General features: G+C 55.2%; 1 protein-coding gene across 1 annotated transcript in view; it reads left to right on the top strand.

The window, feature by feature from the left end:
• The window catches only part of NUMA1 (nuclear mitotic apparatus protein 1), a 49,424-nt gene extending 25,234 nt beyond the window's left edge, over positions 1-24,190 (top strand). The window contains exons 13-25 of the mRNA XM_056858644.1: positions 206-3,610; positions 5,286-5,327; positions 9,251-9,319; positions 10,853-10,963; positions 11,841-12,059; positions 12,977-13,137; positions 13,757-13,994; positions 15,612-15,903; positions 17,381-17,517; positions 18,595-18,813; positions 20,005-20,124; positions 21,064-21,225; positions 24,130-24,190. Coding sequence (XP_056714622.1) covers positions 206-3,610; positions 5,286-5,327; positions 9,251-9,319; positions 10,853-10,963; positions 11,841-12,059; positions 12,977-13,137; positions 13,757-13,994; positions 15,612-15,903; positions 17,381-17,517; positions 18,595-18,813; positions 20,005-20,124; positions 21,064-21,225; positions 24,130-24,165 — 5,211 coding nt within the window. The 3' untranslated portion in view covers positions 24,166-24,190. The remainder of the gene's footprint in view (positions 1-205; positions 3,611-5,285; positions 5,328-9,250; positions 9,320-10,852; positions 10,964-11,840; positions 12,060-12,976; positions 13,138-13,756; positions 13,995-15,611; positions 15,904-17,380; positions 17,518-18,594; positions 18,814-20,004; positions 20,125-21,063; positions 21,226-24,129) is intronic.
• Positions 24,191-24,554: the final 364 nt, after the last annotated feature.

Here is a 24,554-nt window from a genome sequence, read left to right as displayed (position 1 = left end):
GAGAGAGAGAAAGCAGCTGCTCTGTTCACTAATAAGCATAGGTGGCAAAAATCTGCATGCCCCACTCTGTGTGCCCACACACCCTGTGAGGGGCTGACATGCAATCACACAGAAGGCCACGTGGCTGTGGTGGGTGTCGGGACCATAGTGGAGGGGGAGGAACAGCAGCACTAACGGAGGTCCGTTCTGTCCCCCTCTGCCCTAGCAGCTTGAAGACCTGAAGCAAGAGGTGGCCAGCCTCCATGGCCAGCGGGTCGAGCTCCAGGCCACCGTGGCCCGTGTCGAGGAGGAGAAGCGCCTGCTGGAAGTCACCCTCCAGTCCGACCGGGGCAGCTTTGAGGAGGAGAAGCTCCAGCTGACGGGCCTCCTTGCCAGCCTGCAGAATTCCGCCGCTGAGCTCTCACAAGCCAAAGAGAAGCTGGAGCAGGACTCCCGGGCTCAGGAAGAGTGCTTGACGGCCCAGGTGAACACCCTGACCGCAGAGATAGCCAAGCTGACCAGCTTCCTTCACCAGAAGGACCAGGAGCTGCTGGCGTGGCGCCAGCAGGCGGAAGCGGAGAAGAGCCAGAGCTGCCGGCTGGTGGAAGACCTGCAGCAAAAGGAGCAGGCGTCTAGGGCAGCCATCCAAGATCTAAGCCTCCAGGTGGATCAGCTGAGCAGCTCCCTGAAGCAGAGCAAGGAAGCCCTGGCACAGGCGGAGGCAGCAGGCCAGGAGAAGTGTCACAGGGCCGGCCGGGAGGCGGAGCTGGCACGGAGGCAGCTGGAGGAGGCGGAAGCCAAGCGAGCCACCCTTGCCGGGCGGCTGCAAAATCTGGAGGAAGCCCAGGATGCCTCCGCTGCAGAGGCTCAGAGGGAGAAGGCGGAGCTGGGCCAGAAGGTCCAGGAGTTGGAAGCCAGAGTGGCGGCCCTCACGGCCCAGTGCCAGCAGAGCGAGGCCCAGGCTGGAATGGTGCCCGCCCTGAAAGGCCAGCTGCGAGAAGCCCAGCAGAAGCTGGCCGAGCGGGAGAAGCTGGCCAAGGAGAATGCCCGCCTGCAGGAGCGGCTCCTGGTCCTGGAGGAGTCGGTCCGCAACACGGAAGGCATCCTGGAAGACGAGAAGAGGAGGGCGGCGGAGTCCCTGGAAGGCAACCTCCGGCGGATTGCTGAGCTGGAAGAGCAGCTCCAGGAGCTGACCGAGCACCGCGACCAGGCCCGGCAGGAAACCAGCGAGGAGAAGGCCCGGCGGCAGGCCCTGGAGGGGCGGGTGCAGCAGCTAGGGGAGCTCTCCTTGGGGGACAAGGGCCAGCAGGGCCAGCTGGAGGAGAAGGTCCAGGCCCTGCACCAGCAGCTGCAGGCCGAACGGGAGAAAGTGGCTGCGGCGGAGGCCCAGCTGGAGCTCCTGATGACCGAACACCAGCAAGCGCAGGCCGCGCTGCAGGCGCAGGCCTCCCGCGCTCTGGCTCAGGCCCAGGAAAAGGAGGGCTCGGAGCAGAAGCTCCGGGCGGAGGTGGCCTCTCTGCTGGAGAAAATGGTGGCAGCCCGCCAGGAAGCGGCCCAGAGCACAGCTAAGGTGAAGGAGGAGGAGCGCAAAGCAGCGCTGGCCACGGAAGCCCTCGCCAAAGAGCTGGCGGTGGAGAGAGAGGGCAGGGCGGAGCTGGAGGCCCGGGTGCAGCAGCTCAGGGAGCAGAGCCGCAAAGACCTGGCCTCGGCTGAGGCCGACCTCTCCAGTGCCCGGTCCGCTGCCAAGGAAAAGGAGAGAGAGGTGGAGCAGCTGGCTGGCCGGGTGAGGTCCCTGAAGGCGAAGCTGGAGGAAGCCGCGGCACAGCAGAAGCGTGAGCTGGCCGCAAGCGATGAGGAGGCCCAGCGGCTTGCGGGGGAGCAGGAGCAAGCTCAGGCGGAGCTGGCTGCGGAGAAGGCCAGCCGGGCTGCCTTGGAGGCACAGCTGCAGAACCTCACCAATGAGCTGCGGGCAGAGGTCTCGGGTCTCCAGGAGGAGGTGGGCCAGGCCCGGGCGGCTGCTGAGGAGAAAGAGCGGGAGCTGGAGGAGCTGCGTGTGAAGAACGTCTCTCGCGATGAGGAGCTGCGGGACCTGCAGAAGACAGTCCAGAAGCTGAAGGGCGAGCTGGCCTCGGTGGAGGCGCTGAAGGAGCGGGCGGCCAAGATGGAAGGGGAGCTGCAGGGCTTCCTGGAGGTGGCCAGGACAAGGGAGGCGGAGCTGGACACCGTCAAAGCCACCCTGGGCGCCAAGAACCAGCTGCTGCAGAGCCTGGAGGAAGAGAAGCGGTGCCTGGAGCAGGAGGCCACCTCCAGCCGGGAGCTCTGCAAGGAGAAGCAGAAGGAGTGCGAGGCTCTCCGCGGCCAGGTGGAGAAGCTTCAGCGGCAGTGCGAGGAGCAGCGCGGCGCTGTCGCCAAGCTGGAGAAAGCGGCATCCTTATCCGAGCAGCGGCAGGCAGCCGAGGCAGAGGCCTTGAAGCGGGAAGCGGCGCAGCACAGAGAGAGGGTCGCTGAGCTGGAGAAGCTCCTGGCGGTGGCCCGGTCCACGCAGGCGAGCGCCCTTGAGAAGCTGAAGAGGGAGCTCCTGGAGAAAGGGAAAGAGCTGGCCCAGAGCAGGGAGGCCACGGCCGGGGCCGAGAAGGAGCTGGCCGCCCTGCGCACCTCAGCTCAGGAGAAGGCCAAGGCCGAGGAGAGCTGGAAGGAGCAGATGTCCCGCTGCCTGCAGGATGCGGAGAGGAAGAGCAGCCTTGTCGGCAGCCTGGAGAAAGAGCTGACCCTCACTCGCCGGCAGCTGCTGGAGAAGGAGGCGGAGAGCAAGGAGCTGAGGCGGATGGCCGTGACCGAGTCGGAGAAGAGCAAGAAGCTGGAGGAGCGGCTGCGGCTGCTCCAGTCCGAGATGGCCACGGCCGCGTCCCGGGCAGTGGAGAGGTGCTCCGCCATGAAGGCCGAGGCTCAGGACTACCAGAAGCAGGCGGAGGAGCTGCAGGGCTCCTCGGAGGCCCAGAAGAAGGAGCTGAGCGCCCTGGCCAAGCGTGAGGAGGACCTCCGCAAGGAGCTCCGGGCCGCGCAGGAGAAAGCCTTCCAGAAGGAGCAGATCCTGCTGGCTCTGCAGCAGGAGCTGGCCAGCACCCAGGCCGCCGTCGGGGAGCTGATGCCCGTCAAGCGCCTCTACCAGCAGCTGCAGGCCGAGCAGGCAGCCCAGAAGGGCCAGCACCAGGAGGAGCTGGAGCAACTGCGCAGGGACAGTGGCGCCCTGCAGGCGGAGCTGGCCCGCACCAAGCAGGAGCTGGCAGAGCTGTTGACCCTGAAGGAGAAGTTCCCCGAGCAGGAGCGGCGCGTTCAGCAGCTGCAGGTGGAGAACGCCAGCCTCATGGGGAATGTGGCCAATCTGCAGCGAGCCATCGCCCGGCTGACTGACGAGAACCGAGAGCTCGGCGAGCAGGCCAGCCACGGGCGGCAGCGCCTGGACGCGGAGCTGGCCCAGGCCAAGCAGAGGCACACCCAGGAGGCGGAGGACGCCCGGCGGGAGGCAGAGAAGCTCGTGGCCATCAGCAAGAGGGAAGCCGAGGAGGCCCAGAAGAAGCTGGAAGGGATGGCGGCCAAGTACGAGGAGGCCCGGCAGAAGCTGCTGGGGCAGGTAAGTCCCTTCCCAGGCCCTGCCCAGCCGCGTGCAGAGAAAATCATAGAATCAAAGAGTTGGAAGGTCCCCAGGGTCATCTAGTCCAACCCCCTGCACAATGCAGGAAATTTACAACTACCTCCCCCCCCCACACTCCCCCAGTGACCCCATACTCCATGCCCGGAAGATGGCCAAGGTGCCCTCCCTCTCATCATCTGCCTAAGGTCATAGAATCAGCCTTGCTGACAGATGGCCATCTAGCCTCTGCTTAAAAACCTCCAGGGAAGGAGAGCTCACCATCTCCCGAGGAAGCCTGTTCCACTGAGGAACCACTCTAACTGTTAGAAAATTCTTCCTAATGTCTAGACAGAAACTCTTTTGATTTAATTTCAACCCGTTGGTTCTGGTCTGACTTTCTGGGGCAACAGAAAATAACTCGGCACCCTCCTCTCTATGACAGCCCTTCAAGTACTTGAACATGGTTATCATATCACCCCTCAGTCTTTTCCTCTTCAGGCTAAACATCCCCAGCTCCTTCAACTTTTCCTCATAGGCCTTGGTCTCCAGAAGGCGAGGGGAAGGGGGCGACCTAACAGGACCCCCCCCAAGAGCTTTGCCTCATGCCCTTTCCCCCTCCCTGTGCCGGAAAGGGGAGCCAGTGCCCCTTCTCCCTCAACTCTCCCCTGCCTGCTCTGCCCTCCCACCAGGCAGCGTGGGGCCCCGTTAAGACTGCAGAGAGGATGCTGGGCTTGGATCTGGCAGGCCCAGGTTCGAGTCCCCGCACTGCCTCCGATATTTGTGGGTGCTTTTGGGGGCCAGTCGCACCCTCTCGGCATAGCCTCTCTCATAGGGTTGTGGTGAGGCTGAAACAGAGGAAAGGAGAAAGGCATACCGGTGCCCTGAGCTCGTGGAGGAAGGAAGAGATTAAAAAAGGACCCGCCTGAGAAGCAGCTGCTGCCGCTTATTCCCTAGGCTTGGCTCCTTTGCTTCTGTATGAGCAAAGGAAATAATCTCGGCGGCAGCAGTGGTGGGCGGAGGAGGGCAAAAGAGGCAGTTTGCACAAGCGGGTGGGGACATCTCTCCTCAGGCCTGATTTGCCCGTATCTTGAGAAGCAGGCTGTTGCGGACTTCCTTTTCTGTGTCCCCTCCCTCCCGCCTCCACTCCAAATGACCCTTGGGCCTCTTGAGGACAGTGCCAGGGGTAGTTGAGGGTCAGGACAGATAGATGGTGTTTCCCAGAACTCGGGTGAGGGAGTGTCTCGGGATGCTGAATGGCTTCCCCCTCCCCCTGAATGGAACAGCGTGGCTCCCTTTCATGGTATGCATGCTCCAGCCCCACCCTACCTTGTAGGAAACCCCCTACACTGCAGAGCCTGTGAGAGGGAGGGAAGTTTGTTGGCCACAGACCCTCTGCTTGGGCTTACCGTCGCAGGGACACACGTAGCTGCTTTCTGCTAAGTCAGACCCTCGGTCTCGAATTGCCGCCTGCTCAGGCGGGCAGCAGCTCTTTCTCCGGGGCCTCCAGCGGAGGGCTTCCTCATCCCCTCCCGCCTGATCCCTTTAACTGGAGACGCCAGAGGTTGAACCAGGGCCTCTGAGGCACATTCCCCTTCCCACCTCTGCTGCAAAACTTTGTGGAGCTGTGGTGTGTTGACCTCTGACCTTCCTTGGTTTCCCCTTCCCCATCTTGCAGGTGGAGCAGCTAGAGCTGTGCCAGAAAGAGCAATCTAAGCAGGTAACGCATGCCAGATGTCAGCTGCTTAAACGGTGACAGTGCATGGCCTTAGCTGCTGCATCCTCTCCACCGCGGCTGCCGTCGCCTGTTGTGAACTGTTTGCAATGGGGGCTCGCGGAGGACAAAGCCGGGAGCGTGCTGGTTTGCTCCAGATCACGAGGCCGAAGCTAACGGGGGTGTCTGTGTGTTGCGTGTGTGTGGCAAAACAGGGTTCTGCAATTACTAAGCAGCCGTGGCCTGCCTTAAAGCGCTGCACCTTTTGTCCAGATGCCTCCACGTCCAGGTCAGCGTAATTCTTTTTTCTCTTACTATAGTGATAGTTGGAAAGAGCCCAATTCCAGGGAGTGCAGCTCTCTGCCCAGAAGAGAAGACAATTTCCACCCAGGCCAGATGGCAAGCAGTGTGGCAAGCAGAGGGGCGGGTGGCTTGCAGGAGAATCAGCTCCTGAATGACTCGAGCAAACGGGCCACGGCCAGCGCACTTCCTAGCCCTCGCTTTCCTCTCCCAGTCCTGGGTCAGTCATCCATCCTCCCAGTAGCTGGCAAAAGGGGACTGGGAATCCTCGGGAACTCTTGGTCTCTAGGAAACGGTTGCTTACCTTGTAGGGGAAGGCATGTCCTCTGCTGATCGACCTTTCCAGGGCTACTCTCGTTATAAGTTTTGCAGGACTTTGAGTTTCATAGAGTTCTTGTTTGGAAAAAGAAAAGCATGAAGACTAAAAGTCTGTGCAGCTTCCTTCCACTGGGACCCCCATTTAAATGCACTTGTGTTCTCTGAGCTGCCCTCTTCCAGTCGGGTAGCACAGCTTGCTGGGAAAACAGCTTTTTTGGAAGCTGCATGGCTTCCCTTGTTTGAAAGCCCCTTGGGGTAGGGGGTGGGGTGCTGATGATGCCCCCTTGTAGAATGCAGTGCCCCCCTGGGATGCCATCTTCCTGGCAGTGGGGAAGCAGAGCTGCATGCGCTTACAGGTGGTACAGAGTTCAGCAACACCCTTGCCCTTCGCGTACGTTTTGGGGGTTTGCTTGAAATGCTCTTTGAGTTCCCTTTATGGTCAAAGCGTGCTTTAGGGAAGAAAAGGGATCAGCTTGCGAATCAGAAAACAGAATACCAGCCGCTGATGCGCCCTGTTGACATAGTCTTCTCAGGCTCTGGTATTCTGCATGCATCTCCCCTACAAACATGACCTGTGCCTCTTAATGGAAGCATTTTTGTGTGTTGTCTCCCTTGCTCCTGCACTGGTTTTGTTGGGCTGCAAAATGTAGGTGACATTGATGGCAAGGGGCCCAAAGCGAAGATTATTTGGAAACCACAGGCTCCTGCAGTCGAAGGGGATGCAGCAAAGCAGTCAGCCCCCGTTCCCCTGCACCGATAAAAGGAAGTACTTCTTCACACAAGGCTTAGTTCAATTGTGGGACTCCCTGCCCCAGGATGTGGTGATGGCTGCCAACTTGGAAGGCTTGAAGAGGGGAGTGGACATGTTCATGGAAGAGAGGGCCATCCATGGCTACTAGTCAAAATGGATAGTAGTCATGATGCATCCCTATTCTCTCCAGGCTCAGAGGAGTATGCCTGTTATATGAGGTGCTGTGGAACCCAGGCAGGATGGTGCTGCTGCAGTCGTCTTGCTTGTAGGCTTCCTAGAGGCACCTGGTTGGCCACTGTGTGAACAGACTGCTGGACTCAACAGGCCTTGGTCTGATCCAGCATGGCTTTTCTTATGTTCTTATGACACTGGTTTTCTAAGAAATAGAATTTCTTGTGCTTTCCGGTTTGTGAGCCTTGTGTATTTCAGGACATAATCCGGGGTGGTGGTGGTTAGTAAAGGAGGTTATTCTTGCAGGGCTCTCATGAATCCTGCAGGTTGGGGCTTTGAGAGCCGTACTGAAGTCAGATTAGAGATGAGCCTTCAAAAACAAGCCAGCACAAAACCGGGAGCTGTGCGGAGCTTCTGCCTGCTGTTCTGCTACTTTCCGCTGTGCAGGATGCGAGAACTAGAAGGTTGAGCGAAACCGGCGGTCCTGGACCACCTCCGCTGTCATTTCTGGGCGGTCAAAACTGCTCAGTTGCTCCCTGGAATGGATGGCTGTACTTTCAGGAAAGTTTTTTTATGGGTGGAAAAAGGATGGGAAGTGTGTTGCCCCTGGCCTGTGGCGCAGAATTATAGCTGCTGCTCTTCCCTGGCAAATGCCAGCACTGTTCAGAGTTACCTGTTCACTGGAACATTTAACTTTTTGATAACTTATCAAAAGAGACTGGATACTGCTGGTGTGCAAGAAACCAGGGGAAAAGAACCCGGCTTGGTAGATGCTGGTAGCTCTGGACAAAGTGGAAGGACATACAGTGTTTGGCAGAATTGTACCAAATTGCTCCCGTATCTCATACAGCCCAACAGGGATGTGTTTAAACCATCCTTGCCTAAGCATCATGGAATAATGGGAGCCTTCCCTGACTTGTGTAATTGGGGATAAAAGAAGCGTGCACGGTTGCAGTTAACTCTGTGTCCAGTGCAGCTCTGTTGGCTCCAACTTGGACCTCCCTCCAGGACTTGCTACTGTGACATCTTTTTTTAACCTGTATGCCTGAGACCCTAAGTCTTGCTGTCATTCCTGGAGTGTGAGCGCTACCGCTGAGTTATAGTCCCCTCTCCAAGCAGCCGATCTGTGAGAGAGTGGATGTTGGAGGACTGGGTCCCGTGTAGGCATCCCCCTTGCATGGAAAAGGATCGCTCCCTGGGTTCAGCTTCACCTGCTGTGCTTCCTGCCTCCGTGGCAGTTCTGTAGTGAGGTAGGCCGTAGAGCCACGACAGAGGAGGACCAGCCCTCTATCTTCCTTGGTTAATTGGCTGTAAAAGCTTCTCCCAGCTCTCCTGGCTGTGTGTGTTGCAGAGCCATGATCCTGCCTAAACCATCAGCCCCAGCTTTTTAGGTGTTCAGTACTGTTAGGAGCAAGCCAGCTACAATCCGGACAATGAAATCATCCCTTTGGGGAAATCCTTTCGATTATCTTGTTATCGTTGAACACAGAGGCAAACCCTGTGCAGTGGAGGCAAACCCTGCACCTCTTTAGGGTTTTGAGGGAGAAAGGGTGCTAGCTCCTGCCCTGAACTGGCACCTTGCTCTTGGTCAAGCTTAAGGAACATCCGCTGTCTGCATGCAACATATCACAGCTCCCTTGCATGGACAAAGCTGTTGAGAAGATACTAACCGGCTTCCCCTGCTTTGCTTCAGAAAGTGACTAAACCCGCCTCATTGCCGACCTGCAGCATGTGCCTTGCATTTGGTGGGCTGGGGGGAGGCGCTGGATCTTACAAAGACCTTTTGCCAGCTAAGGGGGTAAGAGAAGGGCTCTGGCATGGGGTCACTGCCGCTTCTGCTGGTTGGAGGGTGCCTGTGGCATCACTGTGGTGGGCACAGCACTGGAGCACGTGGCGACCGCTCGCTCTTTCTTAGCCTAGCTTACCTCGCAGGGGTGGCAGAAGGATAAAGATGGGGGCAGGGCAGCCTCTGAGCCTTGCGGAAAGTGGTCCCCGTGTCCCTTCGTTAACTTGGGAAGCGCGGAACTCAGAATCACAGGTTCCTAGTCCTTGTGACTGTAGAGAAGCTTGAAAAGCACCTATCCCCTCCCTCCAGTCAAGAAAGACCCCAGAGTTTTGTGTTAAAGTGTGAGTGATAGGAGAGCGGGGTCTGTGACCACCGTGTTGACTCTGCCCTGTGCTCTGAAAGGCGAGCCATTTCCTGGGCTCCTGCCCATTCCTTTTCCAGACAGAGCTACACCAGCTCAACAGGAATATGCCCCAGCCGGTCCTGTCACTGAGCACTGTGGTGTGGTTTGGCCAGCGTTTGTGGGCTGGGGAGTTGTTTGGGGTGGCAGAGCAACAGGGAGAGGAGGGGCCGGATAACTGCTCTCCACCCACCCTTTTCCAGGCAGAGGAGTTGAAACAGAAGCTGACTCAGCAAGATAAAGCCAGCCGAGCCCAGCAGCAGAAAGCCAAGGTGAGCTACCAGTATGGGGAGAGAACATCCAGGTCTGGGAAGCTGTGGAAAGGGGCTTTGGTTTGGAACCCTAGGCCCAGAAGCCCTGCCCCTAAACCGCAGGTGTAGCATAGCTGGTTGATCTTTGTGGCCTCCTTGCAGTCTTACATGGGAACTGCGCCTGCGCAGGCCAGCCTGCGCAGGCGCAGTTCCCATACGTGCCTGCAAGGAGGACCACTCACTGGACAACAGTTACAGGTAAGCAACATTGTTTTCATCTTCACGGTCTCCTTGCAGTCCCACATTGGAACTGCGCATGCCACCCTTTGCATGCACAGTTCCCATGTGGGACTGCAAGGAGGACCACTCAATGAACAACAGATACAGGTAAGCAACATGGTTTTACTGTTCAGTGGAGTGGGAAATTCACTGCGTAGGAGTCAGGGGGTACAGAATAAAAGGTGCCAGGTAACCCTTGGCATGAGGTTCTTGGGTTTCAGAGGTGAGACCCCCAAGCTCTGATTAAAGGGTGCAGCTGGGGGGTGGGGGTCTGCTGTAACAGGGAAAACCAGCATGACTTGGTGAATGTCCCTGGCAGAAGTTCTACTTGAGAGAAGCACGTAGGGCATACGTGTCCCGTTACCCCTGACGCAGCCGGAAGCATAGAAATGCTGCAAGGCCCCCTCTGTTCTTTCAGCAGTTGTGGCTGTCTGACAATAAGCTGGCCAACAGCCTTAATAAAGCAACACTAATTGAAGCTAAGCTATTAAAAAACCAACTAGACATGTTTGAAGTTCAGGAGATACAGAATAAATTAATATTCTTAAAACAAATATTTTGAGCATTAATAAACGCTCTTAAAGTCTTGAAATTATAACGTTCACTGAATCATCTAGTAGTTTAACAAACAGTACACACAAGATATTAAACAATTATCTTCTATGCAATACGTAGTAACACAGCATAATGTATCAGTAAAATCACATTAGTTCTCAATAGTCCTAACATCCATCTTATAATAAATCAAAAGTTTTCTATATTGTACTTACTATATTGTACTTACATTTTCAAACTGAACATTATTATGCAACCAAATTGTTATTATTAAATCGAATTATTAGGTCAGATATAACATATAAAATATCAGTTACAAAACTTCCTCCCCCCCTATTTAAATTTTTTAATTCTGCAGAATTTGTTGACTCTCAACGCTGCAAGACTGTAGGTGCAGAGGACACATCAGAAGGAAATTTACGTTTCCATTATTTCTGGTGGTTTCACGTAGAAAAATTGGATGTTGGGCGAAAATACTTTCTGTCCTAGCAAAGGTTTGGGGGAAAGACATATCAGGGCAGGCACCAGAAATGAATTAACATCCCAGCTGCCCCAGTGTACCTACAGAGTTGTGTGTCTGTTGAATTTGGCTGTTGTCAGGGCAGTCCTGTGGCTTGAAATCTACTGCGAGTGCCGAGGAGTGTTTCAGGGTCTCCAGACTCCCCTTTTGCTTCCGTACCTCTAGACCTTCCAGAGCCTTTCTCTCTCAAAACCTGACAGGTGCGGGATCAGGAGCTGCAGAAGGAGCTTGATCACCAGAAGGAGAAGATGGCCGACCTCCAGGAACAGCTGACCCAAAAGGAACAAGCTGCTGAGCATTATAAGGCCCAGGTACAAAGACTGAATCTGCCTCTCAGGAAGGTGGGGGGAGAGGATGAAGATCCCAACTCCTGCCATACCTTCCCTCTGCACATTTTTGTCCTATGAACCCTTCCGGTCATCTTCAGAGGCCGTCCTTTGGTTGCCCCCACCTTCTGGAGCTAGATGAGTGACAACCCATGAAAAGGCCTTCTCAGTTGTGGCCCCCAAACCTTAGAACTCCCTCCCCAGGGGGATTCGTCTGTCTCCCTCTACTGGTCAAGTAACAGTTGGTGCAAGGGAAATAGTATTTTAATACATTATGTAACCCCAGTGTTTTTCACGTAAACTTCAGGGGGAATCTAATAAATAAAAATTAACACAGAGTATTAATGTAGAAAGATATAATACAAAGTTAAAAAACAATATTTTAAAACTTGTAAAGAAAATTACACAAGACAATTCATAGAGCATGAACAGAGTGCAATATCTAGATATAGAAAATATTAATACAAACAACACTATATTTGATATAAATTTACAAAGAATCCCTTCTTTAAATTCACATTAATTAATACTGACTTTTTCTGCTTCTCTATCAGTGTCTTTTGCCAGCAGGTCAAGACTTTTTTTTCCGTCTAGCATACCCCAATAACGGTTACTGGCCCTCCTTCTGTTGTTGTTTCTTTATGTGTTGTTAATTGAATCGTTTTTATAATTTCAGCTGCATTTCTATTTGCCCAAACGTTTTAATGTTCCTTACATTCACCGCCTCGTGGACCCTGATTGGGGGGAAAGGCGGCATGAAAATGCTTTAAATGATAAGAATGCTCACCGGGTCTGCCGTTTCCTGGGGCTGACTCCAGGGGTCCCAGGAATGACGGGCCTGCCTTCCTTCCTCCCACTCCAGATGGAGAAGGCCAAAACGCACTACGATGCCAAGAAGCAGCAGAACCAGGAGCTCCTGGAGAAACTGAGAGGGCTGGAGCTGCTGGAGAAGGAGAACACCGAGCTGAAGGCGGAGTCAGAGCGCCTGACCCAGGAGCTCCAGCGCACCGTCTTGCAGGCGAAGGAGTCGGAGCTCAGCTGCAAGAACCTCACCAGCCGGGTCCACACCTTGGAGGCGCAGGTATGGCCGGGAGCCGTGCCGGGTGCCCTGCGTCTCTTCCTTTTCTTGCCAGCTGCATTAGCCTCTGCACAGCTAGGATAGAGGGAGGGGGCCAAAGCGCTGCCCCTGGGGCCACATCCAGCCCAGAGTTGCTTTCCCTCTGGTCCTCAGGCCACGTGGCAAGGCTCTAGGGCTGGTGACCTGGTGCCTGGAAGCGGTCCTTAGAATAAGTGGCGTAGGCAACATGGCGAATGCCCTAATCTCCATGTGCTGGTCTGCGGCTTTGTTTTCAGCTGAGCAGCAGAAAGACACGTGGTCGAGGGAGGCAGTGGCATCTTTGGCTTTTCACGCTCGGCACCAAAAATCCCATATCTGGGCCAAAAGAAGCAACTGGTGTCCACTGGGCCCTGGTTTCCCTTGGCAGTGCGCTGCTCAGAGATTCCTCCTCTGATACTCCACCTGGCACTGCCCACAGCTGTAACGGCAAGGCCAGTTGTGATTAGTAACAGAAAATGTAGGGTACAGAGATGAAACTTCGTTCTGTTTTTGTTTTCTGTCTCTCCGTCTCCACTTGCCGGAAAAGCTCTTGTTAGTTAACCGTCACAGAATTAGCACTGCTTAATCTTTAGGCGCGTCCCTGAATTTGAGCTGAAAATCTCTCTGCCTTTCCACAGTAAGAAACTACTGTGCCAGGCAAAAGACAGACAGTGCCAAGTAAAAGATGCATCGGCTTTGGGGAGTTGGGTATCATAGCCCGCCAAACTAGAAAGCTTGTGTCTTCCTCTCTCGTGGGGCCTTCCAATCACATTTTTGTAAAAAGCGAAAAATGTTGCATCAGGAAGCTTTGACTTGGGCCTGGGGCTATCTAGGCTTCTTCGGCGCCTGCCAGCCCTGCCTCCCAGCACCCTTATCCTTACACTTCCCAAACCGAAACACAGGTGGAATTTGCCGATCGCCAGCTGCGGGAGCAGGGCAAGTTCCAGGTGGCCACGGACACGCTGAAGCACCGCGAGGCCCTCCGGCAGAACCTGGCGGACATCAGCACAGACAGCCTGGACTCAAGCCCCAGCAGCGAAGCTCACCCCCTCGGCTCCACCAGGTACTGCCCTCTTGGCCTGCCCAGTGTGCAGAGCCTCTGCTGATGGCCTCTTCGGGGGCAGGGGCTCGGGACACACTGGGCAGCACCAGGGTGCCATCACACTTTCAATAGCTTTGCCAGGGCTGGGATGAGATCCCTTACCACCCCTAAGCAGGGGGCATGCCTTGCTTCCTCTCCCCTGCTGCCACCAGCTGGGTCCCCGCTTGATCTCCTGCGGCATTGCTGCAGGGGCTCCACGTGGACCTGGCAGGTGGTGTCCGAGGTCCAGGTGGTGAAGCCAGGAACCAGCTGACCCTCTGCAGGGACCGTTGCCTCCCCAAGAATTGCTTTGCAGCAGAACTCTCCCTGAGCCTTGGAGGTGCTCTTGGTGCTTTGCTGGTCTCTCAAAGGCAGGTCCAGAGAAGGGTCTGTGGCTCAGTGGCAGAGCCTCTGCTTGGCGTGCAGAAGGTCCCAGGTTCAATACCCAGCATATCCAGTTGAAAGGATCAGGTGGTAGATGATGTGAAGGACCTCCACCTGAGACCCACTGCCAGTCCAAGTAGACAGTACTTACTTTGATTCAGTATAAGGCAGCTTCAGGTGTGTTTGTTGTCACTCCCCATGTCTCTCTTCACAACAGGAAGACCCGCCGTTCCCTCTCCGAATCTGGGACAGCGGAGCCCTCCAAAGCATCGCAGCAGCTGCCCCGCAAAGTGGAGTCCTTGGAGAGCCTCTACTTCACCCCCATCCCCACCCGAGCCCGGTCCAAGCAAGGGGACAGCATCAGCTCCACGGGGGACGTTTCCTTTGAGTCGGGGCGGAAGACTCTCTCAGCTCGCCGGCGCACCACACAGGTGATCAACATCACTATGATCAAGGTAACACAGGAGGGGCTGAGAGCGGAGTCTCTGCCGACACTCGAGGGTGTCCAGCTGTAGACTCTGTTAAGAGCCTCGGGGTGTGGTTGGATTCTGCGCTAACGTTGGATAAACAAGTGTCCACGGTAGGGTGGCTGTCATTTTGTCACTTGCGCCAGGGCCGCCAGCCGGCTCCTTATTTGTCTGGGTCGGACCTTGCTGCACTGATCCATGCAGTGGTCCCCTCCGGACTGGACTACTGCAATTCCCTCTTATGTGGGACTGCCCTTGAAAATGCTTCGGAGACAACAGGTGGTCCAGAATGCAACTGCCAGCCTGTGGACTGGAACATCCACGGTCAGCTCAAATTGGTCCAATTTTGCGGCAGCTGCACTGGCTACCAGTTTATCTCCAGATCAAATTCAAGGTGTCGGTGTTAACCTTTAAAGCCCTTAATGGTCTGGGACCCTCACTTATAGGACAGCCTCTCCCATTACAACCCCCCCCCCCACACACACACCTCAGTGCTCCTTTGAGTCATCCTCTAGGGCCCCCTTGCAGGTAGCCAGCCCCGGGATGGCTCAGTTAGCTGTCTCCAGGGGAAGGGCCTTCTCTGTTGTGGCCCCTGCCCTGTGGAAAGCACTCTTTGATGAAATCTGTGCCCTGCCAAACTTGTTTAGTTTCCGCAAGGCAAGCAAGGCTGAATTGTTTAGTTTGGCATTTGGAGTGTAATCCTAGAGATTAGAATCATAGAGTTGGAAGGGACCACCAGGGTCATCTAGTCCAACCCCCTGCATATGTTTCGGTTGTCTTGTTAGTGGCATGTTGCTAGCCACGTATTTTTAAGTTTAACATTTTAATGTATATATTTCTTATCTGCTTCTATGTTGTTAAACTCATTTAGGCTGTTTTAATGTTGTAAGGGTCACTGCGAGACCCCTTTTGGGTGAGCTGCGACTAAAGATATATAATAAATAAATAAACAATAAATTAGTGGGAGCATTTGGGAGGGCTTTTAGTGTGTGGCTTTTCCATTCACATGCAACATCTGGCCCTTGCTTTTGGCATCCTGGGACCTGAGTTACACATTACGATTTTTAAAGAGTTTGGTCCCAGCTCCCCACAGGCACACAGCACCTGTGGGGAATGGCTTCTTTAAAGAAAAGGAGACCCCCCAAATGGAGTCAGAACGGCAATGTGGGGAGAAGGGAGTTCTCCTGCCTCTCCCAAGCCATTTCTCCAAGTAAAAATCATCCTGGGAGGGAATTGTTTTGCTGGGTTTTTTGCTCCATGTGGAAGATGCTCCTCACAGCTGCTGAGTGGCTATGGGGAATATGAGTCGCTTCTGGGGAATCTGGACCCAACTCTTTTAAAACCGTAGCATGTCGTTTGGTTCTTGCTGGAATGTGAGGGATCCTGAAAGGAACAATGCCGGGCAGTTGGGCCAGCACAGTTAACCTTGGATGTAGAATAAATCGTGCAGAAATGTTCATAGATCTGAGAATGGGCGTATTTGCATAAGTGCAGAGTTTGTATGTGTGGAGGGATGCTTTCTCGCAGGGGCAGGGTCCAGACTATCCACAGCTCTGCCTGTCGGGAGCTCAACAGCACGGTCATCCTCCTTGTGCTTCTTCACAGAAACATCTTGAGCCGGAGACACCCAACAGCACCAACGCCTCCTTCTTCAGCGTGCAGTCCTCGGGATCCCAGGCCAGCGCCCCCAGTCAGGAGTCGGTCAAGACCCGCCTGCGCTCGGCGGCCACCTCCTCCACCCGCTCGCTGGCCAGCCTCCCCTCTCAGGAGTCCCTGGCCAGGCTCAGCGCCTCCTCCCCCGACGACACGGCGGGCCACGCCACACTGATGAGCCTGCCCGGCTACCGGCCCGCCACCCGCAGCTCCATGAGACGCTCCGAGGCTGGAGGTGCTGGCGGTGAGTGTCAGTGCTTGGGTCGGGGTTTGGGACGTGGACCTGGAGATAGCCTTCACAAGAACGTGAAAGATTCATGGAAGTTAGCTACTAGCCACAGTGCTTGAAGGGAATCTCCACCGTCAGAGGCAGGATACCAGTGCCAGAAGGCAACATTGGGGAAGGCCTCGGCCTCTTAGCCCTGTTGCTGGCTCACCAGAGAAACTGGTTGGCCCCTGTGTGAGGCAGGATGCTGGACTAGATGGACCCTCACTGGCCTGATCCAGCAGGGCTCTTCTTGTGTTCTTATGTGCGGCTGTGGCTGCCTTAAGTGAGAGAAATCCATTCAGCTTAGCGTGGTCCACTCATGGAGTCTGACCAGGTGCCCTGAGGGAGTTTTGAGCCAGGTTTGCAGGCAACATTCCTCCTTACTACAGGCTTCCTTGATAGCTTGTAGTCAGCAACTGAGAGGGGCCATGGCTCAGTGGCAGAGCATCTGCTTTGCATGCAGAAGATCCCAGGTTCAGTCCCCGACATCTCCAGTTAATGAAGGACCAGGCAGGAGGTGATGTGAAAGACCTCTGCCTGAGACCCTGGAGAGCTGCTGCCAGTCTGAATAGACAGTGCTGACTTTGATGGACCAAGGGTCTGATTCAGTATCAGGCAGCTTCATGTGACTGCTGCTGGGTTCAGCTGTGACCATTACATTTTTGGGGGTGGGGGAAGGTCATTGGCCAGTGACCATATGGAGCCTCCACAGCGCTTCCACTGTGGCGCAGGACCGGGCTGTCCTATGAGCATGACCCCTCACGTGGCTTTTTGTGCATAAAATCATAGAGTTGGGTCATCTAGTCCAACCCCTTGCACAATGCAGGAATTTCACAACTACCTCCCCCCCACACCCCCAGTGACCTCTACTCCATGCCCAGAAGATGCCCAAGATGCCCTCCCTCTCATCGTCTGCCTAAGGTCCTAGAATCAGCATTGCTGACAGATAGCCATCTAGCCTCTGCTTAGAAACCTCCAGGGAAGGAGAGCTGACCACCTCCCAAGGAAGCCTGTTCCACTGAGGAACCACTCTGACTGTTAGAAAATTCTTCCTAATGTCTAGACAGAAACTCTTCTCCTCTTCAGGATAAACATACCCAGTTCCTTCAACCTTTCCTGTAGCTCTGTGCTGACCTCATCCTTGGGAATCTTCTGAGGTGGCAACAATGGTTTTGCTCGGAGGCCTTATCCTCTCTAGTTTTAAAGGCAGCATGCCGAGAGTTATCGCCAGGCCTCCTGGCCATTTGTTGAGCATTAGCCACGCTCTCTTCTGCTTTTCCATTCTGAGGGGTCAGGACTGTCTGTCTCATGAGTCTCAATTTGGGTCATCAGCTTTGTTGTTAGTGGTATTCTGAAAGGCAGGTAGCTGCTTGGGGTGATTCTCCCCCCCCCCCCTCCGCATCCTAAAAAGTGAGTGGCGTAAATGTCTCCCTTTGGCTTCTCCCGCTCTCAGGCCGCAGCAGCCTGTACCTGGGCACCTGCCAGGATGAGCCGGATCACCTGGACGAGTGGAACCGCATCGCCGAGCTACAGCAGCGCAACAGGGTGTGCCCGCCTCACCTGAAGACCTGCTACCCCTTGGAGTCCAGAGTAAGTACGCGTGGATCGTGAGATCCGGCTGGGTTGCAGCAAGGGTCCACCGAGTTCGGCGGCCAGTTTACGGCACAGCAGCCAGCTCGGTGCTTATAGGAAGTCCATAGATCATGGGTCCCCAACGTGGTGCCAGTGGGCACCATGGCGCCTACTAGCACCTAGAGCCAGCGTGGTGTAGTGGTTAAGAGAGGTGGTTTGGAGCAGTAGACTCTAATCTGGAGAACCGGGTTCGATTCCCTACTCCTCCACACGAGCAGCGGAGGCTAATTTGGTGAACTGGATTGGTTTCCCCACTTCTCCACATGAAGCCAGCTGGGTGACCTTGAGCTAGTCACAGTTCTCTCAGCCCCACCTACCTCACAGGGTGTCTGTTGAGGGGAAGGGAAGGAGATTTTAAGCTGGTTTGATTCTTCCTTAAGTGGTAGAGAAAGTCGGCATATAAAAACCAACTCTTCGTCTTCTGCCCAGCAGGGCTTTTGATAGGCAATTGGGAATTTGATTGGCAGTGCAGCTTTTTAAAAACATTGCTTTGCCACAGTGGGTCTTCACTTTGTGACTCCATTTTGTGGCTGGCTCCACCTCCTGCAGCCGGCAGCCATTTTGTGGCTGCGCCCACCACACTGTGTCAGAATTCCAAAGGTGCCCACAGGCTAAAAAAAGACGGGGGACCCCTGCCACAGATGAATATATTCTGGGGAGGGAGACCCATAGATGTCTCGTGTCCGACTGCCAGCCTTGGAGATTTCTGCTAAAGGAAAGTGTGGATTCTGCAGGGCGTGTCTTTGGCTGGGTTGCCGTCACTTCCTGAAGTGTGTCTGCGAAATGGGTTGTGTGTGTGTGAGCAAAACAGTACATCTTGGCTTTTTGCTCAGTCCCCTGGTCCGAAATCCATTTCTGAGCATGCATGCGAGGTTGATTGCCTGCACCCCGGTGTGAACGAGCGGTTGTGTGAGGCCTTTATCGAGAGTCAAAAACCAGAAGGCGGGCAGTCTGGCTCGCTCGGTTTGTTTTGAGACCTGCTTCTACGGGTGAATCCTTTGGCTGAGGGCACTCTTCTCTCCACCCCCTCCCCAGCCATCGCAGTCACTGACCACCATCACAGACGAGGAGATGAAGACTGGAGACCCCAAAGAGACCCTCCGGCGTGCCAGCATGCTGCCCTCTCAGATCGCGGAGGGCCCCACAACCCGCCGCAGCACGCTGAGCTCCGCCTGGGTGGCGGGAGGGGTGGCCACTCGGCAGCAGAGGAAGCGCACCTCGAACGAGTCCCAGCTGGGTCACGGGACCCCAGAAGTGAGCAGCCCTGCAGCCCCTCGCCGACCCAAAGGGGGCTGTTTGGGGGGGCGGGGTGGGGGAGCCAGGTGGATGGGAGGAGAAGGGGGACGGTTGGCTTGAATCGGCTGGAGCCCCTTGCTGGTGGTAGGCTACCTGTGTGGCGCTGTGGCCTTTTCCGTGAGACGTAGGGAGTGGGAGGACCTGATGTGCACATGCTGGGGGTGGGTGGGGAGGTGAACGTAGTTGTTGTTTTTTTACTCTGAAGAGTAGTTACAGCTTACTTAGAGATGGGGCTCAGAGGGTAGCCGTTTCGGTCTCCATTAGAAGAGCTTGATTCGAATCCAGCAGCACCTTAAGAGACCCACCAGATTTTCAGAGTAGAAGCTCCCTTTCTTCTTTCTTTGTTTCCCACTGTTCTTAGACTGAGGTTTTGAACAGTAAAACCATAAAACTTAAATAAGGCCCATCTCTAAAAACACCTCCCTTCCTGTCTCATTACCAATGCTGATTTCTCTACACCTACCACCCCTCTGTATATCACACCTAATTCAATCATGCCTGCTAATGTCATTTACTTGCTTTTGATATTTACTTTGCCATTGTGTGTCTCATTCATTCTTCTCAAGGACAGATGGAATCACATTCTAGCTGTACCTGAAGAAGTGAGCTGTGGCTTACGAAAGCTCCTACCCTGCCAGAAACTTTGTTAGTCTGTAAGGTGCTACTGGACTCCAGCTCTTTTCTAACACCTCCCTTTGACTCTTCTCTGCAGCCTCCAAAAAATGGGCAATAAAATAAGTACACTGAGGGTCAGAGTCCTCTCAGAGGAACTGAACCTTCTGCTCCAAAGCTGCTCGAGTAAACACGGACCATTTGTTCAAACATGGTATAATCCATTTTAGCCTAAGTGGGGACACGTAAGGACAATGCAAAAGGATATGTAGCAAGGAGTCCACTGACTGAAGAGGGCAGGGGGGACAGCCAGTCTGAAAAAGGGATCCTTACCATATGGCCCAGCAAAACCATTGAAAAGAGACAATTCGAAAATCACCCAAAGTTGAAGATGCCCTTCTTGCCTCAGAGAGAAGGAACCTTCGCAGTAAGCAATCAAGGTTCCATTTATATGAGCTTTGCCAGCTTACCCTGACCACAGCTTATGCCCACAGTGCCAACCAAGGTAAAATCCTCTTGTCTCCCACCCTGCTGCAGTCCAAGAAATCTGCCAGCTGCTTCCCTCGGCCCCAGACCCCCAAACGGCAGAACGAGGAGTTCAAGCGCAGCTCCCTTGCGGGGGGCAAGAAGGGGGTAGCCCAGGCAGCTGACAAACAGGTGAGCAAACCTTGCAGAAACCGGCGGCTCTTCCGGCAAGCGGGGCGGGAAAAGGGTTCCTGGCTATGAAACGCAGCCCTTGGGGTTCTGCTCTTGCTTGAAGCTCTGGAGCAGAAGGGGGAGGGGCGTTGCGGTTTTGGCCATTTCTCCCCCCCCTTCTTCCTCTACTTCTAATTTCTTGTTGCAGGGGGAGAGCGTTCATACCCCAGGGTGCATGACAGTGTCCAGCAAAGCAAACATCTAGTCCTCATGGATGTGGAGGGGGTGGGGAGGATACCCGTAGATGTACATGATTAGTTTGTGCCACTCCTCGTCTTGCAAGTTTCAGTTCTCACATCCCCTGGCTCCTTCCGCCTCGTAATCTCCACCATTCCCCCCCCCCCACAAGAAATCTTAACGCTGAATTGCCCCAGCCGCACAGTTCATTGTGCCAAATTAGCCTGGGTTCAAATCCCTGCTCAGCCCTGGATTCCATGCCGGATCACCAGGCAAGCATTTCCCTCTCGGCCTCAGTCTTCCCCACCTGTAGAATGGGAAATGGGGCCACAGGAGGGGCTCCGGCAAGAGTTTGGTAGTGAAGCACTGCACATAGTTGAATGTGGTGTACGACACAGCACAGACAGGCACCATCAGTCAACGGCTGGCTTGTGCCGTTCGCAGTGGGTTTCAGTCGGAAGCCCACCTTGTGCTGTGAGATGTTCCCAGGGGTCTCCATTGAGGCAGCTTGTAGTGCAAGCCCTGCTCAGTTCTCTAGGGCTGCATCTGGTGCCTCCAGGCCTCCTCTGCAGCTGGAACTTTCTGCGATTTGTGTGTGTGTTTTGCAACAGAATGCAGGTCTTTGGTGGACTCCCTTGTCCTACAGTGTTTCTGGGTTTGGGGGCTGGGGGGAGACCAGGCACCTGAAGCCCCTGAACAGAGTTGCTCCTTTCTTGCCCACAGGCTGAGCGGCGCCAGTCGCTGGTGTTCAGCATCCTCAACACGCCGAAGAAACTGGGCAACAGCCTTCTGCGCCGCGGGGCCAACCGGAAAGTGACGCCTAAAAATTCCCCCCGGAGCGGCAGCCGGAGGTCCCCCAGGGCAGCCGCCTCCCCCAAGGGCAAGGTAAGAGGAGGGAGCGAAGGGGGGGCCCTGTGGGCAGAAGCTGCCCTGCTTGGAAGACGGCAGCCAGGCGGCAGGGCCCTTTCCCCAGGTGCCTTCTGCCCTCACTGCTGCTGCAGCTTTGGCCACCAGCGGGGGTTGCCAGGCAACTATCCAGCCCGAGGGGCCAGGGGAGGCGGGTGCTCCACAAGCTGGAAGGATTTGCTCCCTGGCTGTGCTTTTACTTTCTTGCTGCGCTGGCTTTGTGCTTGCAGGGAGCTTTTAACAAAGGGACACACTCCTAAATTGAGGCTCTACAACCCTCCACCTGCAGTCTGAAGTCATGCAATCCGTTCCGCCACATTATTCCCTCCTCATCTTCCTGTCCGTGTCTCTCAGGACTTGGGCAAGGTCTTGGAGGCAGTTAGACTCGGGGAGTTTTTCTTTCTTTCTTCAAGACGTTCGTTAGCTGCCTCTCTTCCTTATGGAGCTCAAGGCAGCTTGCCTGTGTTGAATTCCAACAAGTCACTTCTGACCTTTGGCGGCCCCATGCATCAGTGTCCTCCAAAACGTCTTACTGTTAACAGCCTTGCTCAGGTCTTGCAAACGGAGGGTCGTGGCTTCCTTGACTGAGTCAGCCCGTCTCATGGTGGGTCTTCCTCTTTTCCTGCTGCCTTCCACTTTTCCTGGCATGATTGTCTTTTCCAGTTGCTCTTGTCTTCTCGTAATGTGACCAAAGTACGACAGCCTCAGTTTAGTCACTTTAGCATCTAGGGAGAGTTTGGGCCTGATTTGATCTAGAACGCGCTTATTTGTCATTTTGGCCGTGAATGGTATCTGTAAAACTCTCCTCCAACACTACATCTCAGATGAATCAAGGCAGCTTAAAACATAGATAAAACATATAAAATAAATGGCATAACAAACATAAAACCCGAAATTTAAAATCGCAGCTCAGGGCTGCTAGTAAACTTAGCCAGATGCGGTCCTCAATGAAACCGTCTTCAGCTGTCTCCTAAAGATCAACAGTAAGGGGGCCAGGCGCACCTCCCTGGGGAAGTTGTTCCATAACTGTGGGGCTGCCACCGAAAAGGCCCTCTCTCATGTACCCACCAAACGAGCTCCTTTGGTTGATGGGGCAGTCAGGAGGGTCTCTTCCTGTGATCTTGTTTTTGCCTGGAGCAGGGGTACAGATTTCAAATTTTGGCCTTCTTGTTGTTGGCCTCCTTGTTGCAGTTTTGGATGAAGGCAAAAATCTGGCGAAAATACTCAAATTCATACTTGGTAGGCTATTGTGGAAAAGGCTGGAGGAAGACAGATCGAAGAGGAGGCTGAGAAAATCCTAGCTAGCTGGGCAAGAGCTGGGACCTGCCCCCCACCTCTGAAACCAATGACAGATGTGTTTCTGGGGGCCTCAGTTGAGCTGGAGCTGGTGGGTAGGGTGAGCGAGGAGCTGCGCGTGCAGAGGAGGAAGGAGCTGTGTCTGGAGGTGCCTCAGAGAAGCACCAACAAGATTCAGCAGCTGTGTGAGTGTGGGCGGGGGGGGGAGTTCTGCCTCAGCCATTCTCTGCAAGACTCGAAGCAAGAAAAGCCGCTTTCCGTCACAGTTGAATCTTCCGTTTCCAGCTACATCTGTGTCCCGCGGCAGCCAGCTCTTCCCGTCGGTCTGAGGCCCTGTCCTTTTGCTTCAACAGGTCTCTGGGGCTGCCGCAGCAGGCACACACAACCCCGCCCACTCCCAGCAGGCTTGTATGCACCCTCTTCTGATTGGTTGGCACAGGGGCGCACTCTTCAGAGCTCTTTCCCTCTCCTCCGCCGCACGGCTTCTGGGTTCAGGCACTGGGTGTGGGAAGCAGCCCTCGCTCACCACAGCTCCCTGCAGCATGCAACGTAGGGTTGCCAACCTCCCGGTGGTAGCTGAAGATCTGCTATTACAACTGATCTCCAGGCGACAGAGATCAGTTCACCTGGAGGAAAGGGCCTCTATGGCATTGAAGTCCCTCCCCTCTCCAATCCCCAAGCTCCTCAGGCTTCACCCCCAAAATATCCAGGTGTTTCCCAACCCGGAGCTGGCAACCCTAATGCAATGGCTAGACTCTGCTGCAGGGCAGGGCATTGTGGGTGCTTGAAGCGGCCCCTCCCCGCATTCCACCCACTGCAGCGCCTTGCTGGCCGTTGCTGCCCAGCCTCTCCTGGCTGTGAGGCAGAAAGGATGGGCTGTGTCAGGATTGGGTGGGGAGAAGCCACAGGTCTGGCCCTCCTATTTTCCTCCTGTCCACTCTGGATTGAGGGGCTCCAGGGTGCCAGAAACAAAGAAAGCGTGGCGGGGAAGTTAGCCTGAGGCTGAGGCCCCGTGGCTCGTCAGCTGAGGCAGCCATACCATGGGGCTAAACAGGTTGGTTTTCCTAAGAGTTAGGTTTGGGGCACTGATAAGGCTGGGATGATAAGTGGGAGACACATTTGGGCCCCTGGGGAACTTCTCCCTCACGAGCACTGCTGGGCTTGGGCACAGGGCAGCTTCCCGGCTGACTTGTGCCTCGTTCCTGTGTGGGTGTAGTGGTTAAGAGCAGTGGTTAGGAGCGGTGGACTCTAATCTAAAGAACCGGGTTGGTTTCCCCACTCCTCCACATGAAGCCAGCTGGGTGACCTTGGGCTAGTCACAGTTCTCTCAGAGCTCTCTCAGCCCCACCTACCTCACAGGGTGTCTGTTGTGGGGAGGGGAAGGGAAGGTGATTGTAAGCCGGTTTGATTCTCCCTTAAGTGGCAGAGAAAGCATATAAAAACCAACTCTTCTTCTGAGTGGGTGTGCGTGTCGTGTCGTGTGGGTCTTTGGTCTGGGAGTGGCTCCAGCTGTCCCCGGCCTCCCAGAGAGAGCCCTTCCGGCTGCCCAGCACAGTCTTCGCTGACCGAGTTCTTTTGTTCCCGCAGGCGAACTCCAAGCCGCACAGGAACTCAAAATTCTAACTCCGTTTCCCCTGGCTGAAGACGCCCTCCCGCCCCACGTCCTCCCCGAGGGGAGGGAGCAGGGTGCCGCCACCGCCCCCCAGCTGTCCCCAGAAGCCTCCCGCCCTGATGACTCGCCAGCGGGCCGCCTCCTCCCTTCCTGCCCTGGCGAGGCCGAGGGACCTGATCCGCCTCACCAGGATGCCCCCTAGCGCAGTGCCTGCCCTGCCCACGATCCTGCTGTGTTTAAAGCGGGACGGTTTCCAAAATCATTCCAGACTCCGCCTGGCTGTCTGGGAGGGCAGATGCCCCTCCTGGTTACAGTGGAGTAGGGCAGCAAGGTCACCGGGGAGGGGGGTTACAGTGGCCATTAGGGGTGGGGCTTTTTTGGCCCCTGCTCCCTGCAGCCT

Source organism: Euleptes europaea, chromosome 12, assembly GCF_029931775.1.
Source record: "Euleptes europaea isolate rEulEur1 chromosome 12, rEulEur1.hap1, whole genome shotgun sequence".
In the NCBI taxonomy this organism is placed as follows: domain Eukaryota; kingdom Metazoa; phylum Chordata; class Lepidosauria; order Squamata; family Sphaerodactylidae; genus Euleptes; species Euleptes europaea.
Note: the sequence above shows the minus strand (reverse complement) of the source record. Positions and strands in the feature narration are given on the sequence as shown.